Source organism: Crocodylus porosus, unplaced genomic scaffold, assembly GCF_001723895.1.
Source record: "Crocodylus porosus isolate Cpor-Errol unplaced genomic scaffold, CroPor_comp1, whole genome shotgun sequence".
In the NCBI taxonomy this organism is placed as follows: Eukaryota; Metazoa; Chordata; order Crocodylia; family Crocodylidae; genus Crocodylus; species Crocodylus porosus.
The window spans coordinates 52,608,950-52,621,034 of NW_017728948.1; the positions used below are offsets into that span (position 1 = coordinate 52,608,950).

Below are 12,085 nucleotides of genomic sequence, written 5' to 3' on the forward strand. Positions count from 1 at the left end.
GGGCGGTGGCGGGGCAGAGCGGAGGGACGCGGCGGCCGCGCAATGCGACTGATCCAGAGCATGTGCACGATCGCCGAGTGCCCGCCCGACTGCTGCCCCGCCGCCCGCCCGCGCCTTGTCAAGATCGCGGTGCTGGGCGCCAGCGGCGTGGGCAAGACCGGTGAGGCAGGGCGGCCGGGGCGGGTGGCCGGGGCCGCGGGGGGTTGACGCGGGGAACTAACGGCCGTCTCCTTGACCCGCAGCGCTGGTGGTGCGGTTTCTCACGCGACGCTTCATCGGCGACTACGAGCGGAACGCGGGTGAGACCCCCGGCCTCCGCCCCGGCCCCGGCCCGTCCGAGTGGGGGGACCGCGCGGGTCCCCTGCTTCAGACAAGCCCCGACCCCGGCGCTCGCTCTTGACCCCTAGGCAAAGCCCACGTGAAAATGCAGCCGCCTCCTTCCCCCGGCGCTGGGAAACTGCTGGCCAGTCATCTCGGCCCGAGGGTGTCTGCCATGGGGCTGCACGGCCTGCTGCCTGCCCACTAGCTTGGCTTGTGGGCTGGGTGGCTGTGCAGCCCTAATCCACTGTGGGTAATAAACCTCTTCACCCCTGAGAAGTGTTAGTGGCAACATCTCCACTCCGGGCTGCGAGTGCAGTGATGCCCGTGCCCCTTGTTAACAACTGCTGGTGAACAGCAGCATTGGGAATCCTCCTTCTTCTCTTTGATCTCGGTGGAGGAGCAGAAGAGCACTGGCTGCTACATGCAGAAGGATGCACATTAGGGCAGGAAAGCAAGAGTCCCAACATTTGAGTGCAGTTTTTGAGGAGACTCAAACCAGTGAATAAAACAGGGATGTCTCCTTCTGGGAAATGGTTGTTTGGGGTCTGCTCTGGTTTTTACAATAATGAATCAAAGCTGAAAGGTCAGCTGCTAGAAAGCTGAAAAATATCCTTGGAGAAGATACTTTCTCAAGTGTAGAAGGGCTGACAAATGAGGACATTGCTTTCCTGTCATAAGTTGCTCCGCCTTGTTGCCTTTGTTTAGGCAATTTTGAAAGGTCACTTGGAAAGCAGTAGTAGCTTTTTAATTTTAAGAGACTTGGGACTAAGCTCAAAAACATATCCATGTAAAACTAGCTCCAGAGGGGTCTGGTGACATTGCATACAAAGACGACCTTCACCCTAATTCTGTCAAAGATGGGCCAGATAGATCTTAGTGCTGTTCATATATTGTGCTAGTGATAAACTTTCTGTTTTCCTGCATTGTTATTGAAGCGGGGGAAGGGGGAGGTCCCTTCTCCCTATTCTCTCAAGGAATTCTTGTCTGTCTAGGTGGCTGTGATCATATTGTAATGATATATTTACTGTTGTCAGGTAATCTTTACAGCAGACAGATCCAACTAGATGGAGAGACCCTTGCTATTCAAGTGCAAGACACACCAGGAATTCAGGTAAGAAACATATCTGTGCATTCCATCGACTAGTGAAAAATAAGTCTAATTTTTATATCTGTTTTAACCAGAGTAGTTCAGCCAGTTACCAGGCTTTCTACATACCATTCAAAATCAAGTACTTCCCAGTGGGAGAGACGATAACCCAGCTTATAAACAGTCAAAACTTGTATGCCTTGTATGTCTAGTGCATTGCCAGGAAAAGAAACAATCCGCTATTCTGTTATGCTTGAAGAGCTGCAGGTTTGTAGGGGATCCCGGCAGGATTACTCTACGATATTCATTCAGATGTGTTCAGAACACTTGCTAAAAGGAACGTGGTATTTTTGTGCCGATATGAAATGCACTCTAGAAATCTGGTAGGAAAAGCTTCCCTGATGCTGTCAAAGAAATGGTGGGGTTTTGCAGATCTGCACAATATAAAATCCCACAGTATTGTGGCTGTAGTCTTTACAATGCTATACATTTTGTACCGCAAAGTTTGAATGTATAGACCTGAATAACACTGCATTTTTGCCTTTTTGAACTGGGCAGCTCTCCAGGTCTAAATGCTTCCAGCTCCTAGCTCTGTTTCCCTAGACTTGCTGTCTAGCCAGTTAATTTCCCATTCTGTGGAGCTACAAAGTCCTGCTCTGCTTGCAGAACTGCATGGGTCAATTTTCCACTTCAGTGTGGCATACTCCAGCTTTGTTCCAGCTTTTTGCAGGTGGAACAACATAGTTCAAGTACAAAGAAAATAGAGCTTGATTGATTTATTTTTGTCATCTGAACTACAAGTATGTTGGATAATGCATTTGATTGTAGTTGACTAAATTTTAAAGATGGAAAAAATGTATCGTGTCAATCTAATATATTCGAATTCCTCTCTTAGATCCATGAACACACTCCAGATTGTAATGAACAGTTGAACAGGTGCATTCGATGGGCAGATGCTGTTGTGATTGTCTTCTCCATCACAGATTATAAGAGCTATGAACTGCTTAGTTACCTTCACCAGCACATTCGACAGTTGCATCCAGGAAACACTATCCCTGTTGTCATTGTAGCAAACAAAGCCGATCTCTTGCATATTAAAGAAGTAGAGCCACAGCATGGACTTCAGTTGGCCAACATGCTGGGTTGTGCTTTTTATGAAGTGTCCGTCAGTGAAAACTATAATGATGTCTTCAATGCCTTCCATGTCCTCTGTAAAGAAGTTAGTAAACAACAAATAACCAGCACCCCTGAGAGAAGAAGAACCTCTCTCATACCAAGGCCAAAGTCTCCCAATATGCAGGATCTGAAGAGAAGATTCAAGCAAGCTTTGTCTGCTAAAGTGAGGACTGTTACTTCTGTTTGAAAGTAAAGTTTGGTGGGCTTTTGTCTTCCCACCAGTTGGTTTTTAAGGTCCAGCTGTGGAAATTTAACCACTGGCACTGTAGAGTCCAAGGAACATGTATGAAAGAAGCAGGGTTCAGATGTTCTTTTAAATCACTGTAGAATAAGAAGTTAAAGGAGGAGTGAAGTTGAAGCAAGCCTGAATGAGCTCCTGAAGTGGTTCTTGATCCAAGTGGTAGAACACATACCTTTGTTTTGAAACAGAACTTTTCAATGAGTAAAACAAATCTTATCTATCTCTCCTGTGGTGGGACAAGCTTGGCTTGATGTTTTGTATGACCATGTATCCCTTTTAAACTGTAACTCAACCATAGATGGGTGACAGAAAAATCCTGATTTTTTTTTTTTTTTAAGCTTACTCATTTGGAAGTAACCACTTAGCTTAGCTTGTTTTCAGAAGTGAATGAGGGACAGCATGACATGGCTCTCTGTGTTCTTATTGTGCAGTACAGTCTTACCCATGTATTTTAAAGCACAAATACAAACTTGCTTTGTGAAGTAAGTGTTTAAATGAGTGGATGTAACTGGGTTTTATGACTGTAAACAGTGCTATTCTCTTTTTACTAGCTATGTTAATGACAGCTTAACTGGACTTTTTGTACACAGATCTGTTATGCACAGGGTATAACTGTACTTTTATTACAATAACTTGTTTTTTACTGTATGAAAAATACTGTTCAGATTCACTTTCAAATTGTGCTCAACTGATAAAGCACTGTGGCTTTCCCATCCAAGTGCTGAATGACAGTTCTTAACTGCCAGTATGAAACTCTAAATTTCCCTTGCTCTCTTTTTCTATGGAACAGACATAGAAAGAACCCTTGTTTGTGGATTCAATTTGTAGATGATAAACATTGTTGGTTCTGGGCAATGAAGCTGAGTTTGTTTTCAGCTGAGACCCTACTCTTTACGCACATGACAGACTTACATTTTTACTTTGAGCCAGTGGAGTTTGAGTTCATGGGCTAAAGGCCTTATACAAATGCACTTTAAAAAACAGTTGTACTTTTGCTTAAACTGTAATTTATTTATTTTGTGTACAACAGCTCCTTACACGAGAAGACTCTTCACTCTTACAGTCTGTTTCAGTATTAAATTGTTTTTTGAAATGCATAGCTTCTCATGTGGGTGTTGCTTTTAGAATAGATGTAAACAATCAATGGCACTTGGAGATAAGCAGTGCTTCATTAATATCTACTGTTTTCTCAAAACTTCTGTGATGTGTGCCAAACAGTCTTTAAGAACAGTAGTAGGAATGTTGAATGCCTCACTGTATAAAGGACTTAGGTAGAGTTTAGATTATGGGATGGAAAGGGATCATCCTGCCTCAGACAGGCAGTTGGACTAGATGACCTCTGGAGGGTCCCTCCAGCCCTACCTATCTATATGGTTCCATGACTTAAGTTTCCTTTTAGCATAAGCACCCTCAGTTTGACATTGGGGGTGGCGGGGGTGGAGGTGAGCAATGAAGTCCAACTTAGTTCTGTGTCCTACATTATTCCCTCCAAAAGCCTTCTGAACTAGAATTCAGGTTTATCGTTTCCCTGTTCTGGGATAAAGTCCTAAAGTCCTAGCAATGGGGAGAGTAGGCTAGATGTGATTATCAGAGATAATCTATATTTATGTTGTCTCATGTGACTTCAACCTCTTAAACTAATACTTGGCACTACAGTTTTGCCTAGCAAGCAAAACAACAGGGAAGTTTAGTACAGTAAATTACAAACCTCACTTTTCCACTCACAGATGAGGCTGGTTTGCTGAGACATGCCCTCCAAAGAAGGTACTTAAGTTTTGACTGGAGTGAATGGCGTGTAGTATTCATTATTATCAGCACACATCTGTACCATCTAAACTGTTAGAGCTGACCTCCTGCCTATTGGTCACTGGCTGGCTTAAGGCTAGATCTGAAATGGGAACTTTAGACACTATAGTATTTCCTCTCTCAATATACAGGTAGATGTGTGGTTGTCTGAGAATGAAATCCATAAAAACCAGCACACTGAGCAGGGACTCATTTAAGCCAGCCCGTAGGAAGTGCTGAAGAGAGGGGGTTCACAGCTTGAAACCACTGCCTAGAGTTAAGTGCCTAAGCTTTCAGCCCATTGTAGTTCCTTGTTCTTTCAAGACAGTAGTAGTGGTGGGCACCTCTATCACCACTGTTGTAGAAGTGGCTATGGGTCCTTAGTGCTGTCAGGTGTGCCTAAGGCATATCTACTAGCTCAGACCTATCAGAGGTCTTAGGCAAAGCTATAGTTAGTTTGGAGATCATGAATGGCTGTAGGCAAGATACCTAGACATTCAGCTAAAATGGGAGGGAGCAGGGGGTGCTTCTGGGTGTAACCGCTAAATCAGCTTTAAATGCTTTGTGAATTCCACCCTTAATCCTGAGGCATTTAAACTGGTAAATACTCTGCCTTCTTTTCTTTGAGGTTTACTGTCCTTCATTTTCTTGAGACATCAACATTCTCCTCTCCCCAGTTAACAGTGCAATACAGGAACCACATACATCCAACCAATTTCCAGTTATTTACATATTACATGTACATGACTACCCTGGCCAAGCTGCTACACATCGTGTAGCTGACACCTTGACAAGCTACCTTGGGCAGCTAAGCCTCCAACCCAAAGTAGATATCTGGAAGAAACAATGTAGTAGCCACTCTTGAGAAGGCCCAACCCTGTCTAATTCCCTAAGTAAACTAAGCACATTCCAGTTGGCATTTATTCCTGAACCCATCAAGTACAACAAGTTAGTTGATTGCACTTCACATCTTCTGCAGTAAGATGTACAATTATAGCAGCTTAAATGGGTAAATCTGAGACCATAAATTACTCTTGGTCTTGTTTGACCTTCACTAACTGCCTTATCTCGGAGAGTCAACTGTATTGTGCTTACCTCAGGGAAGGCTCCCTCTTGGAAAATGTATCAAATACAAGCCACAGTTAGTCCCACCTAACATAAACAATGTTCTGTTCTGTTCTGTTCTGATCCAAGTTGTGTGCATTGGTGTTGACTTTCTCTTCTCTGACTCAGATTAGGCTCAAAGAGCCAAGCTTTCTTTACCAGTGCATAGATACCCACTGCCCTGCTCCCAGAACAACTGAGTTCATACTGGTACCATTATGACTTGAAACCTGCCATCAGGACCAATATTGCTTAGCCTATTCTTGGAACAGCCTTTTGTGATACAGGAGGCTTATGTCACCCTTCTGTGCTTTCTGTGTCAAGTTATTCATCTTCAGTTTAGGCACAGTTACAAGGCACTGGATTCTGCATCCTAAATGCAGTTTTCTGCTGTCTTCACTGTGACAATTACCTGATCAACCAGAAGCATTGGCTGAGTTTCTCCTGCTGACTGGATGGAGCTTAGCATTCCCTTGAATGCTGTAGCACATCTTGAGCTCTTCTGCTTACACAAAGTTAGGGTTAGTCATTGCTTGAGGTTGGCACTGACAGTTTGCATCTCTTCTGTCTGTGTCTGCCATGAAGACTTCCATGTTAGAACTGGTTCCCTGCCCTGTCTTACGGCCTTGATAACTAATGCAACCAGATATCACGCTAACCTTCCGCAAGGCACCACTCACATTTGCAAGCTCACCAGCTCCTTGAACAGCAGCAGAGTATCTTTGTTGCTTCCCATTTCTTCGTCTCTAGCTACTCGCTGCTTGACTTCTGTCCCTGAATCAGGGTGGCTCTATCCTGTTGTTGCAGATGTATTTGGCCAGCATGAACTGGCAAGGTTGCCCAAGAGGTGGATGTGGAAGACCAGCCATTACTTCAGTGTGAGGTACTGACAGAACAACACAAAGTTCAGGAATTTCTAGCCCCAGTATCTATTTAAGCCCTACTCTCCTTTAACATAGGTGACCAGTAAGAAGCAGGAGAACATTTGGCTAAGCAAGGAAGGAAAGGGAGGAGTGGAGAAAGGATCTATCACAACTGCAACAGCTTCCCTAGGCCAGTAAAGAATTCCCTGACCTGACATCATTTGAGGAAGCTAACAGCAAGGAGGCAATAGAAAATGGAGAAATTACTGTCCACAAAGCAGAGTAAATAAACAAGCCATAAAGTCCCTCTGAAAGTGAGGAAAGCAGGGAAAAGGGTTGCAGGGGTCTGAGGTCTGTGGAGGGTGCTCCTCCCTGGAAACAGGCTGAAGGAGTAGCTTCTGGAATAATTTGCAGAGCACATAGGGAGAGGTTTCTTAGAGGAACAACATGGGCAAGCATGGGCAGATCTAGGATTTTGAGAAGAAAGTGCGGATGGTGTGGTGCATCATCACATATAACACAACACACATTTTTTCCAGGTAAGAAGAAATTAGAAGCTTTGCTAATATGTTAAGAGCTTAGGGCTCTATTGTTCAGTTTAAGATCGAAGTAAAAACAAATATAACTTTATAGGAACGTGTATTAATTTGCAATATCATATGTATAAAAAACCCACACCAAAGAGGCAAAAATAATCAAAAGATGGTTCCTTAGTTCTGTAGTTATTAGAATTAAATGTACAACTCTTTCAGAGTCATAAAAACGAACTCTAGCCTTCTTGTGAATCTTGACAGTTCATTTAAAGCTTTGCTGAAAGTTACTTCCACATCTGAGTTAATGTTCACCTGAGTTCATGTTTCCATACTTGAATGAATGCTTTTTGCTAGAGTTAAAAATAGTCTTCAGGGCTGTGAAATAGGAGCTACATTACCAGGAGTAGTTAGCAGATAGAACTGCAGAAGAAAGAACAGGTTAACTAGTGGAACTTCAACGCCATGAAAAAGGAGAGGGGGTCACTAACACCTGTGGAATGAGGCATTTAAAAGGAATCAGGTAGATAATAATGAGCCACAAAGTCAAGTGATTCCCTCGCTGATGCCTGAATAGTAATGCTGCTGCCACTACCAGGCAGCAGGTTTTAAACTTTGGCTAGATTAGGAATCCAAGAGGGTGCAACTGTACCACTCCTTCCCCTGGATCCACCCCTGGAGGCAGATGATTTCTCCCTGAGTGACCCCTCCCTGTGCTCCTTGAAGCCTTCCTTATACATAGGGTTTGGCATAACCCTGGTTTCTTACATGCAACCACTTAAACATCATGGCTGAAAAATGGGCCATGAGTGGGTGCTGTGCTCTCTGGCTTGTCCTCAAGTATATCCCTATACACCAGCTGGGGGGAAGCAAAGGGAGAGGGCTATGATCAAACAATTTCCAAAACATCTATATTCTGATCAGAACAACAGAGCGGAAGAAAATGAAATGTAACCATGGAGACTGGCTGCTTGCCTTTATTTCTCAACCTTGCATAGTCCCATGGAATTCTAAAGCTTTCAACATTACATACTTTGCTTTGACATGTTAGTTTCCCATCAAATACAGAATCGAGTTATATTTCACAATTTCACAATATTTTCTTTCTCTCTAAAGGCAACTTCATTCATGCCTTATAATCAACTTTGGTTCCATATTAGTCACTGAAGTGTATTTATACCAAAATGGAGATTTTTCAGAAAAAAAGATGCATTTAACAGACCTTGCCTTAGCTAAGAATGTAAAGGTAAAAGAGTTAGTTCCTGTTTAATTCCTAAGGCATGAGACAATGAATGCTAAAATAGGCACATACTTCACTGGACAGAGAGGGGAGTTACATGTGGCCTTCAAATATAACTTCTGTGTCAAATGTAGACTTAGCATCCGTGGGGTGGACCAACTGGCATACCAATGACGTATCTTTCTGACTGCATCGTTTTATGTTATATTTATAAAAGTTCAGTACTGAACAACTGTATCCCTAGCAACCAATGCTTTTTTCATTGTAGGATTATATCAAAGTCTTAAAAGGAAAAATTATATAACTCAGTTTTGTTGAAGGCTGTTGCCTAATCTTAAATAAAGAGCAAAATCTTTCTAACCACACTGTTGAGAAACAGAACTTAAAACAGGTTTTACTGTTGGCATTCCAGCCCCTTTGTGAATGACAATGTGTTATTTATTTAATATGCTTGAAAGAAGCATTAATAAAGTGAAACATCTAATCGTCACAGTCCATATGCTAGCCTGTGTAGAATCTTACAGAGGAGTATGCCATCAAAGACACTGACTTTTCTCAGGGCCTGTGGGTGGGGCAAACAATGGGAAACAAGGAATTTGTGAGAATACTGGCCGTGTGCCTCACCAGCTTGGATTATGGTGGCGCTCCCTAGTAGGACTGTCCTCTGTTGCTCCCTGATCAACTGTGGACCTATCAGTGGGCTGGTAGCTGGTGTGCCATTCAGGGCTGCACTCTGTGGTCCCTCGGTTGGGTTGAAGCAGGATGAGATAATGCTGCATAAGGCACGTGTTTCACAGGACAACATGGCCCACAGAGCTCGATTTTGCTATCCCCACTCTCACTGAGTGATGTCTCAGGGAGCAACGTAGGACAGCTTCAATCAGTCCCACTGAAATGAATGCCACAGGAGTAAAGTACTGCTCAGTGAAGGGGAAGCTGGCTGAATCTGGCCCTCTGTGGTTTTTCCCCAGCCTTCCCTTTTCTGGGACTTTATTATAGACAGCCCTCTCTTCTCACAATACAAAAGGGAAGGTCCCAGTTAGCACACGGGGTTCAGAAGAGAAGTACAGTCTCATCAAGGAGGGAGGAACTGAATGCTAGCCTGATGCCACCGAGGAAGAAAGAGGCTTTTAAGTGCTCCTCTAGGCCATAGAAGTCCCATTGCAACCAGCTCTCCATTCACTTTGCATAGTTTTCAATTACAGCTGCAAATTAGTTTTCAGGTATTTTCATTTTTGGAAGACCAACAGAAAGAACAACAGACAAGAGGTTTGGTACTTTCAGCGAAGGCAAATCATTTATCTCCTCCGCAGATCCACACTCTTCAGATGCCAATGTCTGGCTGGAGATGGTCTGTTGCAAATAACAACTCTGGAATGTGAAGTGGTGTCAAGAGGGTTGAGGAGAGCACAATTACCTGAAGACAGAAAAAATAAATATACAATTAGGTAAACTAATCCTGACTGCAATTGCAACAAGAGGTTATAAACATGCAGGCTCCACTTGCAGAACAGCTGAAAAGTTACTGATCTCTTATGTTCATGTTGACACAACAATGCAGCTTGCCCAAAGCTACTGTCTACTCAGCTAATAATAGTACTTAAAGTCAAAGTCAGTGGATAGTAGGCAACTGCTGATACTTCTAGATCATGGTATATGAGCAAGAGGTTATTAGGACCTTTGGCCATCTAGGCAGGAGTATGGAGGAGTGGAGGTGGCCCAGACCTTCCATCCCCACTTCACACCATTGAGACAGAGGCCAGAGTCTGGATGCTTGGTGCCTCGATGGCTGTAGTTGTGTGCATGTCCTGGAACTGAAGCCGGGTCTCCTACATGGCAGGCATGGATTCCACCACTGAACGGCAACAGTGGGTCTGTCAGTAGGAACACAGTGACTAACATAGCACTTTTAAAGCATGTATACTTTGATTCATTCCTACCCGCCCCTCATCCTGAGTAGCACAGTGATTTGTTGCGACTGCCACTGGGTTGATCTGTGAAACTCAACCAGCAGTTTCCCCTGCCACTGCATTGAATTTTGTCAACAACTGACTCCAAGTGGCTGCTGTTCCTCCTTTGTTTAAGCTAGGGTGAGTATTACAGAAAGTGCCATCTGCCTGCTGTGGCTTGTCAATGAACTCTCCTCAGCATTCAGAAACTTGCTGCTTGAGTCCAGCATTTTAACCAGCAGGGTCAGGGCTCAATCAAAAGATAATTGAGATGATCATTTTTACTCTTCACATGAGAAAAATGTGACTCCCGTGAAAAAGTGTCATTCATTACACCTCTTAAGCCGTGAAGAAAAAAGACACTAGTTATTGGACACAACATATATTTATTTCTGAAAAGAAAATGAGCATGTGGGTCCCTGATGTAAGCAACTTCAGGCTTGTCTACAGCATGCAGAGTAATGTGCTATAAGTGATATGTGAATGTACTGCTTGTTGACTACTCTATAATAGCCTTGCGTGCAGACCCAACTCAGCATAGTGCTAACTATGGTTAAAAGCGAGTCAAAGCGGGTTCTGAGCATAACCTCCATTACAAGCAGAACGGTATGTAGGATAAAAACTATAGTTTTGAAACAGGAAAGCTGGAGAGAAGTTATATTACTTGGTACACTTGAAAAGATGTGTTTGCAATAGAAAATTAGGGATATTTGAATTAGAAAAATCCCAAGAAGGGGAACAACATTAGCTGCAACTCAGACTCAAATACCAATAGAAGTGAGCATGTCTGGGTCTACTTCCTGGCATATTTAATCATATTGCTCACATTCTTCATATGAGGTACAAAGCACAAGGAACAGATATGTTACTGGAATATCTGAGAACTGCAGCAGATTTGAAAGAGTTAAATGTCATGTACCCCAGATCTCAGTAGTACTACACTTAAGCTTTCCTGTTCCTTTTCGTTTGCCTTTTCTCTTTACATAATGAAAGGAATTTGACTTTAAATTATTACAGACGTCTTTTGTACTAGCAAATTTCCTCTGTGTCCTCCTACACAAACTGCAGCAAATTGACACTGATTATCTCTTTTGCTTCCTATTGCTAAGATGGTGTCTATAATTTGCAAGTGTCAAAGGCTGCTGCTTCTTTCCTAATGTTGTGCAGGAATCAAAGTACAGCACAATCTGTGCTCCCTCTGCTACAGACACAACTTAATTCTGAAAAATATGAAGGGACACATTACTAATGTTTTCAGTCTGTGAATCTACAAGGCCAAACACTGCCAGCCGCTGCCAGTTCAAAGCAGTTTAACTATAGTTCTGGCCAGATGAAATTATCAGTATAAATGTGTCAGTATTTTATGCTAAAGTATGTTCCTGCCGTTCAACATTTACGATGCTATCAATAGGGGGTTTAGAAATCGATGGAGAGCATGCAGTGCTCTGTTCCTGTAAGGAACAGATGACACAGCTTTTTGTGCAACTGTCCAAAATATAAAGGACCATCTTTTCTCCATGCCAGGAGATTCAATTCTCATTGCACATCCTCCCCTGGTTTAAAATCCGTTTCCTTATCTGTGGTGCTTTAATTGAGGGATACATTTCCTCTTAACAGCCAAAACAAAGTGACTGGAGGGTCGCTATGCAAGATCCACTGCACGGTAGTGAAGAGCTCCCAGGAAACAAAGAGAAGGGCAGGAGAAGATGTGTGTAAATAATTAAAAGAATTCTGGAAAAGAAGCCAATGATTTGGTGAATGAATCAGCCCACAATGAAAATACAGTGGC

General features: G+C 43.1%; 2 protein-coding genes across 2 annotated transcripts in view; one reads left to right on the forward strand and one right to left on the reverse strand.

Moving 5' to 3' along the window:
- Nucleotides 1-6: 6 nt before the first annotated feature.
- RASL11B (RAS like family 11 member B) lies at nt 7-3,919 on the forward strand. Its single transcript, XM_019552869.1, has 4 exons — nt 7-160; nt 243-299; nt 1,356-1,432; nt 2,304-3,919. The coding sequence occupies exons 1-4, from the start codon at nt 43-45 to the stop codon at nt 2,769-2,771; spliced, it is 720 nt and encodes a 239-aa protein (XP_019408414.1). The 5' UTR covers nt 7-42; the 3' UTR covers nt 2,772-3,919.
- A 4,139-nt stretch (nt 3,920-8,058) lies between these two features.
- The window catches only part of SCFD2 (sec1 family domain containing 2), a 387,294-nt gene continuing 383,267 nt past the window's right edge, over nt 8,059-12,085 (reverse strand). The window contains exon 9 of the mRNA XM_019552868.1: nt 8,059-9,764. Within this exon, the coding sequence (XP_019408413.1) occupies nt 9,672-9,764 (93 nt within the window). The 3' untranslated portion in view covers nt 8,059-9,671. The remainder of the gene's footprint in view (nt 9,765-12,085) is intronic.

Bases quoted from the DNA above. Each gene is read 5' to 3' on its own strand.
- RASL11B (XM_019552869.1), top strand. From the start codon at position 43: ATGCGACTGATCCAGAGCATGTGCACGATCGCCGAGTGCCCGCCCGAC. The intron at 300-1,355 runs GTGAGACCCCCG...TACTGTTGTCAG, and splicing joins CGACTACGAGCGGAACGCGG to GTAATCTTTACAGCAGACAG. The intron at 1,433-2,303 runs GTAAGAAACATA...TTCCTCTCTTAG, and splicing joins AAGACACACCAGGAATTCAG to ATCCATGAACACACTCCAGA.